Genomic DNA, 22,019 nt, shown 5'->3' with positions numbered 1-22,019 from the left:
GAGCATTTGGATGAAAACAGGCCCAAGTTCAAAGAATTTCAAAAGAGAAGCCGAGGAGAAAAAAGAACATGACTAAGTATTTCATTTTTTTTGGCTATTTCTTTGGCCTTTACTTTAGCCCTTTCTCACTTTAAAGTACTTCCTTTTTTTTTTTTTTAAGATTTTATTTATTTATTTATTCATGAGAGCGAGAGAGAGCAAGAGAGAGAGAGAGAGAGAGAGAGGCAGAGACACAGGCAGAGAGAGCAGCAGGCCCCATGCAGGGAGCCGGACGTGGGACTCGATCCCGGGTCTCCAGGGTCACACCCTGGGCTTAAGGCAGTGCTAAACCGCTGAGCCACCCGGGTTGCCCTTAAAAGTACTTCCTAATGGGGATCCCTGGGTGGCTCAGCGGTTTAACACCTGCCTTCGGCAGGGCGTGATCCTGGAGGCCCACGTCGGGCTCCCTGCATGGGGCCTGCTTCTCCTTCTCTGTGTGTCTCTCACGAATAAATAAATAAAATCTTAAAAAAACAAAACAAAAAAACCCCCACAGTACTTCCTAACACTAAAATTCCAATTTAAAATATGAATGTTGGGCAGCCCTGGTGGCCCAGCGGTTTAGCACCGCCTGCAGCCTAGGGCATGATCCTGGAGACCCTGGATCGAGTCCCACATCGGGCTCCCTGCATGGTGCCTGCTTCTCCCTCTGCCTGTGTCTCTGCCTCTCTCTCTCTGTGTGTCTCTATGAATAAATACATTTTAAAAATATATGAATGTTCTTATTTTTAGGCCATAAGGCCACTGGCAAGCGAATGTAAAGAAAACAGGCCAAACCTAATAGAAATAAGGTCACGGGAAAGCAATAGTAACAAAAATAGAAATTATAAATTATGTCTTTAATGCTGGCTCAGTAATATAGTCAGTTAGCTCCTGATGCTCACTAACATCACATTCAAATCACTGGTTAAAACAAGAAGGGATGGTCATGAGTTTCTGCAGGAGAATAAAATGGAAAGGATGCAGGCCAAAACATGCTGTTTTTCCCCGGCTGGCGGAAGGATATCTTTAAGCTCATTAGTATGTTGGCAGTTTAGAGGTAAAATTCCAGGGTCACAACTAAAAAAAAAAAAAAAAAAAAAAAATCATTATCTGTTGCTTTGCCACCCACTTGAGAGCAAACGTCACTGCAAAGAGGAAAAATCCAAGACTGCAGTGAGAAATTTGTAATTGAAAAGTTATGAATAAGTTGTGACATGCTTGACCGAACTATTCAAAGCAAGAGGCTAAATCAACTCTGCCAGAAAATGGATAAAGAAAAAATAATAATGGTAAGGATCAAGGAACAAGAATTCTTTCTGAACAGAACAGTAAGTGGATATGTCCGTTTAAAAATAGCCCAGTATCACTTCACAAAAAAGCAATTCATTCTCTTAAAATTTAGTATCAGGATTTGGTTCACTGAATTCTGCAAACCATTACAGAAATTGTTTTTATCTCTTACTTTTCCAACCTCCCTTATTTAACACCTGCTTAATGAAACTCGGCACTGCTCTGGTCGCCATCTTTATCTAGTCATCGATAGTTTTTGTCAAAGATGAAAGCTAATGTACACTTGGGAATCTGCCTTAGAGTTAATGCTTTAAGATCCTTTCCTCTATGAATCAACAAGAAAAAAAAAAAAAACTCAATGGAAAAATGGTCAGGAGTAATGAACAGTAAAGTCTGAGAAAGAAACACAGTTGGCTAATAAACATCAGAAAATATGCTCAACTTTTCTATTAATCAGGAAAATGCAACTTCTAGAGACACAACCTTTCACTCATCAGACCATCTAATCATATAAAGTATGTGTGGGATGGGGAAAAATAAGCACTCCCATACAGGGGGGCCAGGATGCAGGCAATATGACCATGCCTAGTAAAGTTGAGGATGTGCACACCCCGGTGGTACAACAAATTTGCCATATGCAAACATTCACGCATGCACAAAGAGATCTGCGCAAGGATGCTCAATTTAGCACTTCACTATAATAAGGAAAAACTGCAAACAGCCTAACTGTCCTTCAGTGGAGAAAAGAGAGTAAATAAACAGTGGTTAAAAGGAATAAACTTGGGATCCCTGGGTGGCGCAGCGGTTTGGCGCCTGCCTTTGGCTCAGGGCGCGATCTTGGAGACCCGGGATCGAATCCCACATCGGGCTCCTGGTGCATGGAGCCTGCTTCTCCCTCTGCCTATGTCTCCGCCTCTCTCTCTCTCTGTGTGTGACTATCATAAATAAATTAAAAAAAAAAAATTTAAAAGGAATAAACTTGATCCACATAGAGCTCAGGAACAACATGAAACGCAAAAGCAAGCTGGAGATGCACATGATGCCATTTATGTAGCACTTTAACACACCAGCCAAAAGTACTAAAGATTACATATGAATATGTATATGTGTATGTAAAAGTATTAAAAATGAACTGTGACAATGTCATAGCAAATTACAGACTGCTTCAGGGGGACAGGAACAGGACTGGTGGTGGGAGGGACTGTACCATAATCTTGAATAATACTCCTATTTATATTATTAAAGCTCTGTTTCTTGGCAGTTGTTAATTCCAGGTGGTGGTAATGTGAGTGCTTGTTACATTACTCTTCGTCCTTTTCAATATTTTGGAATGTCTTCCTCGCCCCACAAACAACATACAGAAAGCTTCTGGAAGACACTGCGTCCCCTCAGCACTTGAGAACACAATGTGGCTTACGTTTTCACACAGCTGATGCCCTAGATGTCTAGTTTTCACTTTCTCATCTCATCACCTCATCTAAGCTCTTCACTCCTTAGAGTAGGATAAGTGTTTTCCATATACTAGTGGAGTGCAGGGGACCAGCTGGGCTAAAAGAAGCACTTAAAAACTGAGATCACTATGATGATATTTTCTCAAGTTTTCTAAATAAAACTCAGTAAATGCTGCACAACTTTAAATATTGTGGCAGACTTACTTTAACAGGCTCTTTACTGAATGGAAGAGTGCTTGATTTGCAAGTATCACACTAAGCTCACGGTTGTCTTTCTTTACCTGTGATGTGTCCGTTGTGCTCCTTGAGTTCATGAGCTTTTACCCACTGGCTCCCGTTCTTCTTATAGATGTGGACTTCATGATTATTGGGGCTAAGAGCAATCTCTGGAGAGAAAAAGTCAACAGTTAACACCTCAAGTTGAAACTGTTACCAGGGATCCCTGGGTGGCGCAGCGGTTTGGCGCCTGCCTTTGGCCCAGGGTGCGATCCTGGAGACCCGGGATCGAATCCCACATCGGGCTCCCGGTGCATGGAGCCTGCTTCTCCCTCTGCCTGTGTCTCTGCCTCTCTCTCTCTCTCTGTGACTATCATGAATAAATAAATAAAATCTAAAAAAAAAAAAAAAAAAAAAAGAAACTGTTACCAAGAAAGAGCAATGTTATAGTTTTTTTTTTTTTTTTTTTTTTTAAGATTTTTCTTTATTTAAGTCATCTCTATACTCAATATGGGGCTCAAACTCACGACCCCAAGATCAAGAGTTGCATGCTCCACCAAATGAGCCAGCCAGGTATCCCAAAGGTCAGCATTTTAAAACTAGGCTCAAGGGAAGGACTAAGAAATGTTTTTAAAAAATGGTTCCCAGAAAAAAAAAAAAAAAAAAAAATGGTTCCCAGGACATCTGGGTGGCTCAGTGGCTGAGCATCTGCCTTCAGCTCAGGATGTGATCCCGGGGTCCAGGGATCAAGTCCCGCATCAGGCTCCCCTGTGGGGAGTCTGCTTCTCCCTTTGCCTCTCTCTCTCTCTCTCTGTCTCTCATGAATAAATAAATAAATAAAATCTTTAAAAAAAGTTCCTAATATTCACCTCGAATAATTCTTTTTCTTTCCTTCTTTTTTTTAAAAAATATTTTATTTATTTATTCATGAGAGTCAGAGAGAGAGAGAGAGAGAGAGGCACAGACACAGGCAGAGGGAGAAGCAGGCTCCATGCAGGGAACCCGAGGCGGGACTCGATTCCGGGTCTCCAGGATCACATCCTGGACTGAAGGCGGTGCTAAACCACTGAGCCACCCGGGCTGCCCGAAAAATTCCTTTTATGATTTTTACCTCTACTTGGAAACCATATTTTAAAATGTTTTGCAGAAAACTTGAATTTAAAAATTCATTTTATTGGGACACCTGGATGGCTCAGTGGTTGAGTGTCTGCCTTCAGCTCAGGTCCTGATTCTGGGATCCAGGATCGAGTCCCACATCAGCCTCCTTGTGGGGAGCCTGCTTCTCCCTCTGTCTCTGCCTCTCTCTCTCACTCTGTGTCTCTCATGAATAAACAAATAAAATCTTAAAAATAAAAAAATAAAAAAATAAAAATTCATTTTATTAAAGATATATACAATTAAGATTCTAACTAGTAAGAATTAAACAATGTTATCATACTTTGCTGATATAATTTTTAGCCCACAGTAAATATATTTGACATTTTATTTTAGTTCACCTGTCCAACATTATTAGCAATAAATATTTACTTTCTATTACAATTTCTGAAACACTGACAATAGCTCCTATGTTTTCATTACTGCTACATGGACCCAGGTTGGAACCATTAATTTATCAAAAAAAACCTTGATTCTGCTCATATAATACATCAAAGCTTTCCTTTACAATAAAGCCAGTATGAATTGCAAAATTAAAAAAAAATTTTTTTTAAGATTTAATTTATTTATTCATGAAAGACACAGAGAGAGGCGGAGACATAGGTAGAGAGAGAAGGAGGCTCCCTGCGGGTAGCCCAATGAGGAACTCCATCCTAGGACCCTCAGAATCATGACTGAACCAAAGGCAGAGACGCTCAACCACTGATCCACCCAGGTACCCCTAAAATTGTTTTTTAAGAGAAATCTCTTGGATCGATTTGAAATATTAAGAATATACATATATATGATAGATTTCATTTGAATTTATATTGATTTTTCCTCCTTTATAGTTCACTCATTAAAACAAACAAACAAACAAAAAAGGGTGCCTGGATGGCTCAGATCATGATCCCAGGGTCCTAGGAGTGAGCCCTATATCACGCTCCTTGCTCATCGGGGAGTCTGCTTCTCTTTCCCCCTCTCTGCTTGTTCTTTCTATCTCTATCAAATGAATAAAGTATTAAAACAAAACAAAAAGAAAAAGGTTTTTTTTTAAATATTTTATTTATTTATTCATGAGAGATCCAGAAAGAGAGGCAGAGACACAGGCAGAGGGGGAAGCAGGCTCCATACAAGGAGCCCAATGTGGGACTTGATCCTGGGACCCCAGGACCATGCCCTGGGCTGAAGGCAGGTGCTAACCTGTTGAGCCACCCAGGCATCCCCAAAACACTGATTTCTTAAAATTAAAATTAGGATCTATGATCCAGACTTTTTAAAAGGTTTTATTTATTTATTCATGATAGACAGAGAGAGAGAGAGGCAGAGACACAGGCAGAGGAGAGGGAGAAGCAGCTCCATGCTGGGAGCCCGACATGGAACTCGATCCCAGGATTCCAGGATCGCGCCCTGGGCCAAAGGCAGGCGCCAAACCGCTGAGCCATCCAGGAATCCCCTGATTCACACTTTAGAGCAATCATTTACTAGCTCCCACCTTCTACTCTATTACCTTTCCTTTCCCTCCTTAGGAAAGTTAACATCTGTTTTACAATTGAAACTGTGGAACCAGATAAGTATCTAGCTCTAAAATCCTAAGTCTTTAAGTACTTTCTCAAAATCAGTTATACACGTTTCTCTAAATTTCTAAGATGCTCACAGGGATTTCAAAAGTCAAATCCAAATCTAAACCTCGGGGATCCCTGGGTGGTGCAGCGGTGTGGCGCCTGCCTTTGGCCCAGGGCGCGATCCTGGAGACCCGGGATCGAGTCCCACGTCGGGCTCCCGGTGCATGGAGCCTGCTTCTCCCTCTGCCTGTGTCTCTGCCTCTCTCTCTCTCTGACTATCATAAATAAATAAAAAAATTTAAAAAAAAGAAATAAATCTAAACCTCAAAAATGCTACAAATTTTAAATTATAACAAAATCTAACTTAAAATATTAAATTTATCAAGTAGTTTGAGAATATGAACTTTGTACTAAAAATAATTGGAAATACTCCAAAAACCCATTTTTCCATGGGAACGTAGAGACAGAAGACATAGGAAACTCAGCTATGAAGCTCTGTGAGATGATCACAAAACAGAAGCTTTAGATTTACCATCTGTTAAGTTTCAATCTACAGTAGATTGAAAGCAATCTCTATCAAATTCTCAATTTGCTTTTTTGCAGAAATGAATAAGCTGACCCTTAAATTCATATGAAAATGCAAGGGGCCTAGAAGAGCCAGAAGAATCTTGAGAAACACAAAGTTGGAACTCATACTTTGCAATTACAAACTTACTACAAAGCTACAGTAACCAAGACAATGTGGTCCTGACATTTGGATAGACATAAGATCAATGGAACAGAATTGAGAGTTCAATAAACCTTCACATTTACACTCAATTTATTATTGACAAGGGTACCAAGACAGTTCAGTGAGGAGAAAGTAGCCTTTAACAAATGGTGTTGGGACAACTGGAGAGTCACATTCAAAAGGATGAATGGGCCCCCTACTTCACATCTTATATAAAACAGCCTGGCCGCTCCACAAAATGTTAAACATAGTTACCATATGACCCAGAAATTCAACTCCTAGGTATAAACTCAAGGGAAATGAAAACGTGTCCACATAAAAACTGGTATGTGATGTTCACAGCAGCATTATTCATAATAGCCAAAAAGTGGTAACAGTCCATGTCCATCCAACTAATGAATAAACTGATGAAAATATGGTATGTCTAGGGGGTGCCTGGGTGGCTCGGTTAGGCATCTGGCTCTTGAATTCGGATCAGGTCATGATCTCAGGTTGGGGCTCTATCTCACAAGTTGGACTGCACTCAGCAGGGAGTCTGCTTGAAGATTCTCCTCCCCGCCCCCCGCCATTCCCCTAACTTGGATTTGTGCATACACTGTCTCTCTAAAATAGATAAATCTCAAAAAAAAAAAAAAAAAAAAAGGTATGTCTGTACAGTATTATTCAACTATAAAAGGTAATAAAGTACTTGTACATGGAACATGGATAAACCTTGAAACATTATAGTCAGTGAAAGAAGCTAGATGCAAAAAGCCACATATTGTATGATTCCACTTGTATAAATGTCCAGAATATGCAAATCCATGCAGACCAGAGTGAGTAGTTGCTGAAGACCTGAAGTTTTTTTTTTTTTTTTTTTTTTTTTTAAGATTTGATTTATTAATTCATGAGAGACACGGGGCGGGGTGGGGGGAGCAGAGACATAGGCAGAGGGAAAGCTAGGTTCCCCGCAGACAGCTGGATGAGGGACTCAATCCCAGAACCCCGGGTTGTGACCCGAGGCAAAGGTAGCCACACAACCACTGAGCCACCCAGGCACCCAAGACTGGATGTTTTGTTTTGTTTTGTTTTGTTTAAGATTTTATTTATCCATTCATGAGATACACAGAGAGAGGGAGAGAGAGGCAGAGACACAGGCAGAGGGAGAAGCAGGCTCCATGCAGGGAGCCTGATGTGGGACTCGATCTCAGACCTCCAGGATCACGCCCTGGGCCGAAGGCAGACGCTAAACTGCTGAGCCACCCAGGGATCCCCAAGACTGGAAGTTTTGAGCAAAACTTCTAATGGGTAATAACTGCTAATGTCAGTCTTTTTTTTTTTTTTTTAAGACTTTGTTTATTAATGAGAGATAGAGAGAGGCAGAGAGAGAAGCAGGCTCCATGCAGGGAGCCCAACGTGGGACTCGATCCCGGGTCTCCAGGATCACGCCCTGGGCCGAAGGCAGGTGCCAAACTGCTGAGCCACCCAGGCGTCCCAGTCTTTTTGGAGTGACAGAAAATACTCTGAAACTAGATAGTAGTATTATTTCATAACTGTGAATATACTAAAAACTGCTCACACATCTTTTAAAAGGGTGAATTTTATGTTATGCAAATTATATCTCAATAAAGCTTTATTTTAAAGAAGTGAATATAATTAATTTAAAAAAATAACGGGATCCCTGGGTGGCGCAGCGGTTTAGCGCCTGCCTTTGGCCCAGGGCGCGATCCTGGAGACCCGGGATCGAATCCCACGTCGGGTTCCCGGTGCATGGAGCCTGCTTCTCCCTCTGCCTATGTCTCTGCCTCTCTCTCTCTCTCTCTGTGTGACTATCATAAATAAAAAAATAAATAAAAATAATTTTTTAAATAACTTATGGGCATACTACACTTCTGTTTTTAGGGGTTTTTTTTTGGCCTCCTGCATACATACTATCACTTTGCTTGTTGTACTGTGCCTATTTCTGAGAGTCTTCTCTCTCTTTTAAAGATTTTATTTATTTATTTATTTATTTATTTATTTATTTATTTATTTGAGAGAGACACACACACAGAGGGAGAGAGAGAGAAAGGCAGGCAGAGACACAGAAAGGCAGAGGGAGAAGCAGGCTCCATCCAGGAAGCCTGATGTGGGACTCAATCCCGGGACTCCAGGATCACACCCTGGGCCGAAGGCAGGCGCCCAACCGCTAAGCCACCCAGGCATCCCACTGTAGTTGGTTGGAGCAAGAAAACAAGAAACTCAAGCTTATTACAAATAATACAGTAAATATTAGCCAAGACTGCTCTTAGTACATCAGGAATAAGTATATACCTCTGTAATAGTTTATTCCTAGGTCCTAGTAGTCTGACTAAATGCTGGGATGACTGTGACATCATACAACCATTCCAGACACTAGGTTCTTAAGGCAATGAAAGATCCCTCTGACATAAACCATTTTCCAACTGGTACTGGGGAAAAAGATATGGACATGGAGCCAGAAGGCTTAGATCTAGCGATGGCTCTGACATCAACCACTACTTCCTTCTACTGGAAACTCTAGGCCTTGGTTTCTCTTATCTATAAACCAAACAACTGACCTAGTTTCCTTCCGAATTCATGTCTGTGCTCTTTTCACATGTGAAACAAATATGTGATCCCTAAAAAAGTGCCTACATCTAAAAATATCAAGGGCACCAAAATAAGGAAGTAAAGTTAATAGCATACTTACGGGTACGATCCCTGTTCCAGGCATGACAGGTGATTGGCTCTAGTAAAAACTGATGCAGGGACATTATTCTTAGTGTTTTCAAAGGATAAAAAGCTGTAATAAGCAACAGAAAAAAGCATTTAAAATGGAAGGCAAAACAATTTCGGTTGTCTGGAGACAAATAAAACATTACTGTTCGATGAAAAAATCAATCTCAATGTCAAAACTTAATCACTTAAATACCACAAGCACTGTAATTACCAATGTATACTTTATTCTGCCAAGGGCCATCAAGGGACTCAAAAACTATAAGTTAAAGATTGTTGGGATACAGGATATTCACAGTCTCAAATTATCATCTCACAGATTACTAATTTAAAAGAGAAAAATGAGGCTTCACAACAAAAAACTCTGGCAGTCACCATCTTAACCAAAGAATCACATTTATCTTCAAAAAGAGTAGTGGGCTGGGGATCCCTGGGTGGCTCAGTGGTTTGGCGCCTGCCTTTGGCCCAGGGTGCGATCCTGGAGTCCAGGGATCGAGTCCCGCATCGGGCTCCTGGCATGGAGCCTACTTCTCCCTCTCCTCTGCCTGTGTCTCTGCCTCTCTCTCTATTATAAATAAATAAAAATAAATTAAAAAAAAAAAAAAAAGAGCAGTGGGCAGCCCAGGTGGCTCAGCGGTTTAGCGCTGCCTTCAGCCTGGGGCCTGAGCCTGGAGAACCGGGATAGACTCCCATGTCTGGCTCCCTGCATGGAGCCTGCTTCTCCCTCTCCCTGTGTCTCTGCTTCTCTCTCTCTCTCTCTCTCTCTCTCTCTCTCTCTCTCTGTGGGTCTCTCATGAATGAATAAATAAAATCTTAAAAAAAAAAAAAAAACAGAATAATCAAATCTGATGGGCTTCCTGATGGGAGGAAACATGAAGTGCACATGATCATTTAGAAATAGTGACCGCTAATTTATCAACCAGACCAGAATATGTTTAAGAAAGCAAAAAGAGACACTATTAGTTATGTTGTTATAACAGATCACAAGACTATCCTGGAGAAACCTAATAATATGGCAACCCATCTGTCAAATATTTCTGCCAAACATATTTGCTCTAAATCCAATAAAAATCTAGGGGATCCCTGGGTGGCTCAGTGGTTCAGTGCCTGCCTTTGGCCCAGGGTGTGATCCTGGAGTCCTGGGATCGAGTCCTGCTTCGGGCTTCCTGCGTGGAGCCTGCTTCTCCCTCTGCTGGTCTCTCTGCCCCTCTCTCTCTGTGTCTATCATGAATAAATAAAATCTTTAAAATAAATAAATAAAATAAACAAACAAATAAATAAATAAATCCAATAAAAATCTAGACCTACTTCCTTGTTTTCTTTCTTTCTTTCTTTCTTTCTTTCTTTCTTTCTTTCTTTCTTTCTTTCTTTCTCTTTCTACTTCTCTGTTTAAAGGAAATAAAGAAGAGAGAATTTTTTAAGATTTTATTTGTTTATGAGAGACACAGAGACAGAGGCAGAGAGAGAAGCAGGCTCCCTGTGGGTAGCCTGATGTGGGACTCATCCCCAGACAGGGATCTCAAGGGATTAGTTATGCAGCACAAATGTTATAGGTAATGAAAATATGTTTTCGTTTTCTCTTAAAAAAATTATTTATTTATTTTTAAAGATTTTATTTATTTATTCATGAGAGACAGAGAGAGAGGCAGAGACACAGGTAGAGGGAGAATCAAGCTCCATGCAGGAAGCCCAATGTGGGACTGGATTCCAGGATCACGCCCTGAGCCAAAGGCAGGCACTCAACCGCTGAGCCACCCAGGTGTCCTGTGATCTATATTTTTAAAATAGTCATAAAAAGGGATCCCTGGGTGGCTCAGGGGTTTGGCGCCTGCCTTCGGCCCAGGCCATGGTCCTGGAGTCCTGGGATCGAGTCCCACATCGGGCTCCCTGCATGGAGCCTGCTTCTCCCTCTGCCTGTGTCTCTCTGCCTCTCTCTCCATGTCTCTCATGAATAAAGAAAATCTTTTAAAAAAGTCATAAAAGACACATTTTGTACAATAAGGAAAGTATCAATTTGTACTACATACTACATAACAATTGGAATTATTTTAAATGTCTTAACTACACCTGTTTGCTGTTACATAGGAGCATGTTCTAACTCTTAGGAGATAAAGATGATAAAGTGTTTAAGAGTGAAATGTTTAGGGGTGGTTTTCTGTAATTTATTTTCAGTAGTTCAGGACGACAAGTAGATATACAAACAGCAAACCTGGCAAAATGTTAACATAAATCTACACAGAGGATACATTTTACAGGTGTTTATTTACATTGCTCTTTAAACTTTTGAATGAAAATGAAAAGCAGGAATCTGTGACACATCATTAAATTAAAAATCAAATAAAATTCTCTATTTCGGGGTGCCTGGGTGGCTCAGATCTGCCTTTGGCTCAGGTCATGATCCCGGGGTCCTGGGATGGAGACCCACATTGGGCTCCTGACAGGGAGACTGCTTCTCCCTCTGCTCACGTCTCTGCCTCTCTCTCTCTGTGTCTCTCATGAATAAATAAATAAAATCTTTAAAAAATTTTTCTATTTCATAGACACCCAAACCAAAGCCACCAAAGAAGCAACCATTACCTGAAATGAGAATTTTTTTTTAAAGCAGCAAGATCCCCCATCCCTTTATTATTTCTAAAAGGCACTCATACAACACTGAAATTTCAATCCACTTCAGCACAAGTGTTTAACCCAGGGTGGAGACTGAATTGTACGATAGGAATTCTCATGTAAATAGGAAACAAATGGAAAGGACACCAGAAGGTTATGAAGTGATCAAAGTTCAGCAGATAAAGCAAAAATCAATCTCAGTGGAAAGCAGAAGAAATGTCTCTGTTAATTGTTGTAAAGGAATCCAAAGGTCAAAAAGAGATTAAGTGCACCCTTAAATAAAACATGGTATCTTGAACTGGCAGAGAAATGTCCATGTTTCATATTCTGTTCTAAAGTGGAGATATTTAGGTCACTGGTTTTTTACTTATATGTTCCAGAAAGCAAACTGCAACTCACAAGTAAAGAAAAAGCATCTAACTGGAAATTTTTAAAAAATGTTTTAAATAAATTCAAATGAGGCTGCTTAACATGTTTTTTAAAACATAAACTTCCAGATGCTCACTGCATGATTCTCTTTTTATATCTGATATCAGATGCTTACCCATCACAACAGGTTTTACTCAGTTACTCAAAATAACATACTGTGTCATAAGTATCTCCTTAATTAAAAGCAATTTAGTTCAAATGCCATCTTTTATAGGCTCATTTGTTAATTAAAACAAGCCTACAAATAATAATTCAATGTGACTATCTACATGCAATAAAAACACATATTTCATGTATAGTTAAAAAGAACAGATGCAAAGACTTTCTCATTCTTCAATTTTTTAAAGGACTTTATTTTTAAGTAATCTCTATACCCAAAGTGGGGCTTAAACTTACAACCCTGAGATCAAGAGTTACATGCTCCACTGACTAAGCCAGCCAGGCACCCCTCAACTCAGGTTTTTTTTTTTTTTTTTTTTTTTTAAGATTTTATTTATTTATTCATGAAAGACACACACAGAGAGGAGAGACATAGGCAGAGGGAGAAGCAGACTCCATGCCGGGAGCCCTATGTGGGACTCGATCTGGGACTTCCAGAATCACGCCCTGAGCCAGAAAGCAGACACACCTGCTGAGTCACCCAGGTGTCCCACAACTCAATTTTTCAAGCAAGGTAGCAAAGCTTTCAAAAGAAGTAAACATTTACATAACGACATAATTACTCCTAAAATTGCATTTCTAGGGACACCTGGGTGGCTCAGAGGTTGAGCATCTGCCTTTGACTCAGGGCGTGATCCTAGGGTCCCAGAATGAGTCCCTCATCTGGCTCCTGCAGGGGGCCTGCTTCGCCCTCTGCCTATGTCTCTGCCCGCCCCCCATGAATAAGTAAAATATTTAAAAAATATAAAAAAATAAATAAAATTGCACTTCTAAATTTGTTTTATCATTCAAGTCCCATATTTGAACATATACTTAGGCCTGTATCTCATTTATAATCATGTCGGTATTTTAAGTCTGTAGGGTAAGACAGCACTCATGTTTCTCAAATGTATAAGGCACCCAGCAAACAGTCTGTATTTATCAACTCAGTGAGTGCAGGAGGGTAATAGCTTGAATTCTGTACCAAGAAAAACAGACCTTCTGCCATAGGATGATAATTCTAATTCTATTTTTTTTTTTTAAAGATTTTATTTTTTTATTCATGAGAGACAGAGAGAGAGAGAGGCAGAGACACAGGCAGAAGGAGAAGGAGGCTCCATGCGGGGAGCCGGATGTGGGACTCAATTTTTGGGTCCCCAGGATCACGCCCTGGACTGAAGGTAGCGCTAAACTGCTGAGCCACCCGGGCTGCCAGATAATTCTAATTCTAAACTGTGATTAATATTTAAGTGAAACCTGAAAAGCTCTGTCTTAATTGGAATAGATAGGAGAAAAAGGGACAGAAAAGGTGGTGACATGAAACTTTATAAGCTTCTATTGATAACCTTTTATTGTATAGCAATGAGAGAAAAAAATGATTTATAGTATGATTACAGGCACTCTCTCTACAACTCAACTATCACTTTGAGTATAGCCATTCTGATGTTTGGTTGCTATGGACTCTGGAGTGAAGGCAACCTGGGTTTCAATTAAAGCTTAGTCACATGCTAGCTATGACATCCTGGGCCGATCACTTAACATTTAAATCTCATTTTTAAAAGAGATGTAAATGGACAAGTTACTGACATTCTAAGGCTGTAGGTACGTTACGTGAGATAACATGTGAAAACATGTAGTACGAAGCCTAGCCCAAAAGAGATGCTAAGTTAGTTCCCTTTCTTCCTTTGACCCAAGGCTTTTGAGCCATCTCTAGAAGTACACACCAGTTATTATCCTCTGAACTTGGAAATGTCTACATATATTTTGAAATATTGGCCCTGAAGCCTGAAAGTATTTGTACAGTGAAGACTTCAGTTCCCTGTTTAGAGTCAGTTTCCAACACTGTGATTCATCCAGTTTCTAATTGCTCTCATTACCCAACCCAGCAATACCAGGTACTCTACTCCAACAAGGTCACCACACCCTCCACGATGTCCAGAGACTTGGTTTCCATGTCAGGCACCAGCACCACCAGCAAATCATTTTAAACTTCCTTATGCAGAATTTGTTTCAGCATATGATTAGTTAACTAGATCAAAATATGCCACTCTTCCTCCAAGCAAGTGTTTTTTCCAAGATAATCCCCTCCTTTAACTATGATAGGTAGAAGAATTAACCTTGCAAGGCTTCTGAATACTCTGTGGTAGGAACCAGCCAGTTACACCCACTCCCTAACAGGGCAAAAACATCCTCCAGACTGATACTCTCCTTTTTTCCTTAGGTACCTGAAAAAACCCAGGACCTACCTGGTACCAAAAGGTGAGATAAAATTGATTTAAAAAAAGAAAAGGGCAGAACGAGGCTAACGTAGGTAATTTAGGCAATGAGTCGAAGCAGGTAAAAGTAGGTTAGCATCTTCCTTCAAGCTCCAGAGCTGCAGTATGAGAACAGATGGCTTTCTCATCAAAGATTCTAAGCTACAATTTATTAAGTGCCTACCATGTTCCCAGCAGCGTAGTTAAGCGCAGGGATAGGGCCAGAAGCATAAATACATCTGACACTTCCCTGGTCCTCAAGTCTGGGGCGGAGGTGGGGAGTAAGAAAGGAAGGAAAAAGAGATAAGCACAGAATGCCCAGAACAGATGGAATAGCTAATATTGATCGAGCACCTACTCTGGGCCAGGTACTATTCTAGGCAATTAATGCAAATAAATGCACTTGATCCTAAAAAAAAAAAAAAAAAAAAAGGCCCTAAGAACCTTCCTACTGCAGACAAGGAAACAGAGACTCAGAGAAGCATCTTCCCAGGGTCTCCTCAACGAAGTAGCGGTACCGGGACTGGAATTTGGGCCGTTTTCCTACCGGAGAGGCTGGAACGTGGAAGGGGCTACATAAAAGGCTCCACGGAGCGAGTAGGGGCGGGTTTGTGCAATACTCAAGAGAGGGCAGCTCTCATCTCTGTCTCTCATGAATAAATAAAATCTTTAAAAGAAGAAGAAGAAAAAAAAGAAGGCAATTCTCGAGAGGGGTAAGCTTAAGGAACTCGAGGAGGCCCTCCCACCCCAAGAGCTGAAAGACTGAGGGCTGCCCTGGGACATTCCAGAGTCGCCCACCGTGCGCAGGACCCAACCTAGCTGCTAAAGGAAGGAAGGAACTGTCCGTCGTGACGCTCGACCAGGGGGAGGTCATCTCATTTACAATTTTACAGATTGCGATAAAAGCCCATCATAGAAAAGTGAACAGGGCTATGGAAGCGCAGGTGGAGGAGCCGCTAATCCTGGCTCAGAGCTGGAAAACCTCGAGGGAAGCGGTTTGTGTGTGCGGGAACCCCACGGGCTCGGAGGGCCCCACAAAGAACCGGGACCCCCGCCACCTCCGGAGGCCAGGCCCGGAGACCCGGCCCGCCCCTCACAGCCCCTGGGCCCCGCGGCCTAAGCCCCCGCCTCACCGCCCCCGCGGGTTCAAGTCCGGGGCGAGGCCGGGCCAATGGAGGCCGACAGGGCCAGGAGCTCGCCCTGTTGGCCCTTACCTGGGATCGGGGCAGTCCGGACCGGCTCGGAGCGGAGAATTCGCGGACTCTGGTCAGTCGACGCGAACAGGCTCCGGCGGGCGCGGGCGGAGGACCGAGGCCCAGAGGGAGCGGCTGACAGATCCCGGAAATGGCCACGGCGCCTGCGCAGCACGGCGGCGCGGCGATCTGCGCACGCGCCCCGCTTGGGCGCGCGACCCGGGGGCCGGCGCGGGTGCGGCCGGGGAGGGTCTTGCGTCCGCGCGGGTTCGAAGGTGGTGGCGGAGCCGCCTGGATGGCTTCTTTCTTTCCTCGGGAAGTTTTCTCAGATTCGCGGAACCACGTGTGGAGCGTCGGCGTTTTCACAAGTGCTTTTGTCAGGAAAGGAATTAGTGAGAACTGAGGCCTTTTCGAGCCACAGGGACTCGACGAATGACGAGTTTTTCTCCCTTCAGAGAGAAGTGTCCCTCTTCAGAGCCAGTCTCTCGGTGTGGGAAGCCTCTGAGGCCCTCCCCGAGGAACCTTCTCGACCTTTCTGGGGTTGGAATCACTTGTTCCCTGCTCCCAAGATGGCGCCACGGGATGGAGGAGGGAATTCATCATTGCCCCAACCCCCAACCCTTCCAAACACGTGGAGACAGTGATTGCTGCACGGATGCAGCTTCTACAGAATGCCTTGAACCTCACTTCCAAGCTAGACTTGGCGTCCTTGAACCCGTGGAAATCCTGGAGCAGCACTCCTGTTGTTGGGGCCACTGCAGGTCACCAACAGAGTGCCTCTCGTGGCTTACGAGTTTGATCCCAGTGCTTGCCCAGAGGGTGATGTTCGCAGAAGTGAAGTTGTCCCATTCTTTTTTTTAATATATATAATATTCATTCATTCATTTGAGACACAGAGAGAGACACAGGCAGAGGGAGAAGCAGGCTCCATGCAGGGAGCCTGACCTGGGACTCGATCCCAGGATTCCAGGATCACGCCCTGGGTGGAAGGCACGCGCTAAACCGCTGAGCCACCCAGGGATCCCCAAGTTGTCCCATTCTTGATTTCAGAACCACACTCTGTTCACTAGGGCCAGGTAATCCAGCTGTCCAAGGAGCACTAATGCATTGGAAGTAATTGGTTTTATTTTGCCCCATGGCTACAAAGTCTTTGGTCCTAGAGAGATGGAGGACAAATGAGAGAGCAGAAAGATCGTTTTACATTAATTTACCTCCCTCCTGTTTTAAATTATTATACCTCCCTCCCAGTGACATTTTGGCAGAGGAAGGACAGCACACATGGATGCAAGGATGCCTCATGTGTCTGCAAGTTACATGAACCAATCCAGAAGTATGTAGAGTTGGTATCCAGAGCTAAAATACCAACTTTTATTTAGATCCCACCTCCTTACAAAAGACGGTTCTCTTTGAAGGAGTTTATAATCTGGATAGAAGAGGATAACATACAAATCAGTAAACCTTGATGAAGGTGTTGATACAGGACGGTGCCAGGGCTGGCCTCCTGATACCTGCAGGGTCCAGAGCATTTCCTATGATCCAGTCATGCTCTGGTTATAAGAGACATTGGAGTTCCAAAGAGGGTGAGTTATTTTTAGTGGTTGTTTTTTTACATGCATGATGACACTGATCTGATACCCCAAATGAGGATTCTCTTTTAGAGAATTAGTATCAGGGAAGGCGGTATTTAGAAGTGGGAAATGGGAGGAAGTAAAAGGTTGGATACTATCATGGAATGATTTTGTTTGCTTTATGGAGTCAGTTGGAGTAAGAACAGGATTGAATTGGAATTTGGTCAAACTTCAGAAAGTCATCAAGTATTTAATGAGTACTCACCGAGTGCCAAGTATTGTGTTAAGAATTTCCATAAATGTACAAAGGAATTGGGTAAGATCTTTCTGTCCTCAAAGAGCTCAGAAGTTAGGACAAGGCCAGTTCACACATAATTTTAAATACAAGGAAATACACAATGCTTCAAAGGTGGAAGGTCCTATTTAATATTTGAATGACACTATGAATGAATGAAATAAACCATCTGGGATTTCAAAAAACAGAGAGGTTACCACCAGTTGGGGGGGGGGGGCTCATATAGATACGTCAGGAAAGTACCCAATCATAGGTCAGAAAGATTATGTTTGCCTAAGGATTTCCATCTTCTCTGGAGGGTCTTGATTTAGTATCTGGAATGTGGTTTGGAGAGTAAGAAGATTGGTTCTCCCTTGAGCCCAAGCTGAACAACAGTGAACACTACTGTCAATGAACACTTACATGCCTCCATTTTGTTGTTTTTTCTTTTTAAAAAAATTTAAAGTAATCTCTATACCCAATGTGGGGCTCAAACTCACAAACCCCAAGATCAAGAGTCACATGCTCTACCAACTGAGCCAGCCAGATTACCCTCTCCCTCCATCTTATATCTTCTATGGGTTGATGCCTACCACCTATCCACCAGAGAGATTGTTAGAAATGTTTATTGAATCAATGCCTATAAAAGCTATAAGCAAACCAAAGGGCAAAAGCATAAGTACATACTCTATGTTAATGCTTAATAATGCTTATGCTTTAAATAATTGTCCTAATTGCCCTCTCCTTTAGATATTGTCCTAAATGGTTCCAAGGAGAGAAAGTTTCCTCTGGAAAGAATCTTGTAAAATTCAATACAGAGGACTGAAAAATGTGTGCAGATTTTCTCTAGGCTGTTTACTCAGTTCGTTTCCATAGCACAGGGATGGGACCACTTAGTTTGTGGGGTGTTTAGGGGCATAAGGTAGTCTCAGATGGTATATAAATACCATACTATCATTGATGTCTTTCTTATAAGTTCAATATGATTGAACTTATGAATACCAGGTATTTTTTTCCCCCTAATTTGGTAAGTAAAATCTGTAGTTCACTGGACTGTAAATCTGGAGGCCATGGCCACTTCTTATACATTTTGCTTCTTGGGGTCATGAGTTTGAGCTCCATGTTGGGAGTAGAGGTTATTAAATATATTTTTTAAAGATTTTATTTATTTATTTTGAGAGAGAGAGATCGACAAAGCAAGCACAAGCTGCAGGAAGGGGCAGAGGGAGAGGAAGAAGCAGACTCCCTGCAGAGCAGGGAGCATGACTGGGGCTTACTCCCAGGACTCTGGGAGCATGACCTGAGCTGAAGGCAGACTCTTAACCAACTGAGCCAAGCCACCCAGCCACTCCAGAGATTACTTAAATAAATAAAACTTAAAAAAAAAACAAGAATGTAGCAATTTAAGGGCTACTTGGCTGGCTCAGTTGGTAGAGCATGCGACTCTTAATCTGGGGTGGAAGTTTGAGCTCCACATTGGCGAGTGGAGATTACATAAAATAAAAATCTTTAGAAGCTGTAAGCAACTTGCTCAAAGACATAGTACCAAAAGTAATAACAAAGTCAAAGAAAATACTTTATTTTTTTTTTTTATTTTTTATTTATGATAGGCACACAGTGAGAGAGAGAGAGGGGCAGAGACACAGGCAGAGGGAGAAGCAGGCTCCATGCACCAGGAGCACGACGTGGGATTCGATCCCGGGTCTCCAGGATCGTGCCCTGGGCCAAAGGCAGGCGCTAAACTGCTGCGCCACCCAGGGATCCCAAGAAAATACTTTAAAAAATTAAAAATAGGAAGTAATTTAAAATCTTGGCTTATGAAGGATTTTGTTTTGCAGTTTACTTTTCTTGTAATTTTTTTTTTTTTAGTTTTTGTATTTGAGTAATTCAGCCTTTGTAAAATGAGTTCAGAAGTATTCTTTCTCTTAAATTTTCTGCAAGAGTTTGTGTAGAACTGGCATTTTTTAATTTTTATTTTTTAATTTTTTAAAATTTTTATTTATTTATGATAGTCACACACAGAGAGAGAGAGAGAGAGAGGCAGAGACATAGGCAGAGGGAGAAGCAGGCTCCATGCACCGGGAGCCCGATGTAGGATTCGATCCCGGGTCTCCAGGATCGCGCCCTGGGCCAAAGGCAGGTGCCAAACCGCTGCGCCACCCAGGGATCCCTGGCATTTTTTAATTTTTAAACATGGGAGTTTTAAGTTACATTTTTGTTATGGATTTCTACCTTAATGGCATACTTTTTAACTTAATTACTAATTTTTTTTTGCTTGCTTATCTTGATTACTAGGAAAGGTGTGTTAGTGTGTTGGGACACTTGTGTGTCCCAAGGAAAGGTGTGTTAGTGTGTTGGGACACTTGTGTGTCCCAAGTGATCATGGAGTTGTCTATTTCTACTCTCTTATTTTTTCTTTATATATTTTGAGGCTATATTGTAGATGCTACTATGTTATAGAATTGTTATATTTTATGAGTTGGATGTACCATTATGAACTATTCCTTTTTTAAAAAAAGATTTTATTTATTTATTAATGAGAGACACAGACTGAGAAAGAGACGCAGAGACGGGCAGAGGGAGAAGTAGGCTCCATGCGGGGACCCCGATGCGGGACTTGATCCCGGGACTCCAGGATCATGCCCTGGGCCAAAGGCAGGTGCTAAACCACTGAGCCACCCAGGGATCCCCCTGAAATATTCCTTTAAAAAATATTTCTTTATTTGAGAGTGCAAGCATGTATGCACATGAGTGGGAGAAGGGGTAGAGGGATGGGGAGAGAAGCTGATTCCACGCTGAGTGGGGAGCCTGACTGCAGGCTCAATCTCACCACCCTGAGATTATGACCAGATCCTAAGTGAAGAGTCAGATGCTTAACTGACTGACCCACCATGGCATTCTCTCTACTTTTTTTTTTTTTTTTAATAAGCTATACACCCATTGTGGGGCTTGAATCACAACCCTCAGATCAAGAGTCCCGTGGGCTACCAATTGAGCCATCCAGGTGCTCCGGAATATTCCTTTCTTATAGTGCTTTTGCTTTTAATATTTACTTCTCTGATATTAATATAGCTATACCAGCTTTTTGGGAGTTAGGGTTTGCCTACTAGTATATCTTTCTTTTTCTTTTTACTTCCAATTTTTCTATTACTTTATGCTTTTAGATGTGTTGCTCATAAACAACATGCAGTTGCAATTTATGATTATAATATATTCATCTTTTAACTGAAATATCCATCTATTTACACTTACAGGAATTACTAATATATTTGAATTTGATTTTATCATCTTAGTATATGCTTTATTTTTGTCCTGACTATTCTCTTTTTTTTCCCTCTCTCCTTTCTTGACTTCTTTTGGATTGATTGTATTTTTTTTTTTAAATTTTTATTTATTTATGATAGTCACAGAGAGAGAGAGAGGCAGAGACACAGGCAGAGGGAGAAGCAGGCTCCATGCACCGGGAGCCTGATGTGGGATTCGATCCCAGGTCTCCAGGATCGCGCCCTGGGCCAAAGGCAGGCGCCAAACCGCTGCGCCACCCAGGGATCCCCTGATTGTATTTTTTTAAATTCCATTTTCAAGAACTAATTTAGAGGTGTGCTGGAGTGGGCCACAGTGGGTTCAGGAGAACAGCTTGTGCCTCTCTTTTCCTAAATTCATGTTCAGCAACCTCTTGTTGGTAGCTTGAAATCAGCCACCATGGGAGCATTTATACCATAGAGAGTAACAAAGGCTGCAGTTCAGGGTTTTTGTCCTACAGAGCAAACTAATGATTAGTACTTTCTCTTCCTGGATATTGCAAAGGTCTTAGACTACCTTAATTCCATTATTCTTCTTCTCCATAATTATATGCTATTCTTGGCATACATTTTAATTCTATAGTAAATATCATGCTTTTGCCATTTTCTGAAGTTCCTATGGGACTGTTTCTATTGCCAACTTCTTATTTTGACTCATTTTGTATTCTTGTCCTCTTATATGGTTGGTTATCTATGTTGTATCTAATATTTTTTTGTATCTAATATTTTAATTTTAAAATTATGTAAGAATAATTTGACACCTAAAATGATTTTATTTTTGCCCCAATAAGATTTTAATTTTAAATTTGTCAAGTGCCTGAGGATGTCAGCAATCTGGGATCACTCTAATCTACTTTTAGGATTTGATATTTTTCTGGGTTTTCCAGATGACTCAAAGCTGTGCTCCCATCCTTAAGAAGAATGTTCATCTTCTAATTCATCCTCCCTCCTACTGTCCCATCCCAAAACACAGATGTGATGGGTAATTTTATTTGTCAACTTGACTGAGCCACGGGATGTCCAGATATTTGCTCAAATATTATTCTGGGTTTTTCTGTGATGGTGTTTTTGGGTGAGGTTGGCCTTTCAGATTGGTAGACTGAATAAAGCAACTTGCCTCTGTAATGTGAG

General features: G+C 41.6%; 1 protein-coding gene and 1 long non-coding RNA gene across 2 annotated transcripts in view; one reads left to right on the top strand and one right to left on the bottom strand.

The window, feature by feature from the left end:
- The window catches only part of ARPC1A (actin related protein 2/3 complex subunit 1A), a 32,962-nt gene extending 17,038 nt beyond the window's left edge, over positions 1-15,924 (bottom strand). The window contains exons 1-3 of the mRNA XM_077907817.1: positions 15,766-15,924; positions 9,097-9,189; positions 3,044-3,148 (exon numbers count right to left, since the gene is read on the bottom strand). Coding sequence (XP_077763943.1) covers positions 3,044-3,148; positions 9,097-9,160 — 169 coding nt within the window. The 5' untranslated portion in view covers positions 9,161-9,189; positions 15,766-15,924. The remainder of the gene's footprint in view (positions 1-3,043; positions 3,149-9,096; positions 9,190-15,765) is intronic.
- Positions 15,925-15,948: 24 nt separating this feature from the next.
- LOC144319558 (uncharacterized) overlaps positions 15,949-22,019 on the top strand; it is a 65,251-nt gene continuing 59,180 nt past the window's right edge. The window contains exon 1 of the long non-coding RNA XR_013385366.1: positions 15,949-17,324. This is a non-coding gene — a long non-coding RNA (uncharacterized LOC144319558). The remainder of the gene's footprint in view (positions 17,325-22,019) is intronic.

Source organism: Canis aureus, chromosome 8 (assembly GCF_053574225.1).
Source record: "Canis aureus isolate CA01 chromosome 8, VMU_Caureus_v.1.0, whole genome shotgun sequence".
NCBI classification, from domain to species: domain Eukaryota; kingdom Metazoa; phylum Chordata; class Mammalia; order Carnivora; family Canidae; genus Canis; species Canis aureus.
Note: the sequence above shows the minus strand (reverse complement) of the source record. Positions and strands in the feature narration are given on the sequence as shown.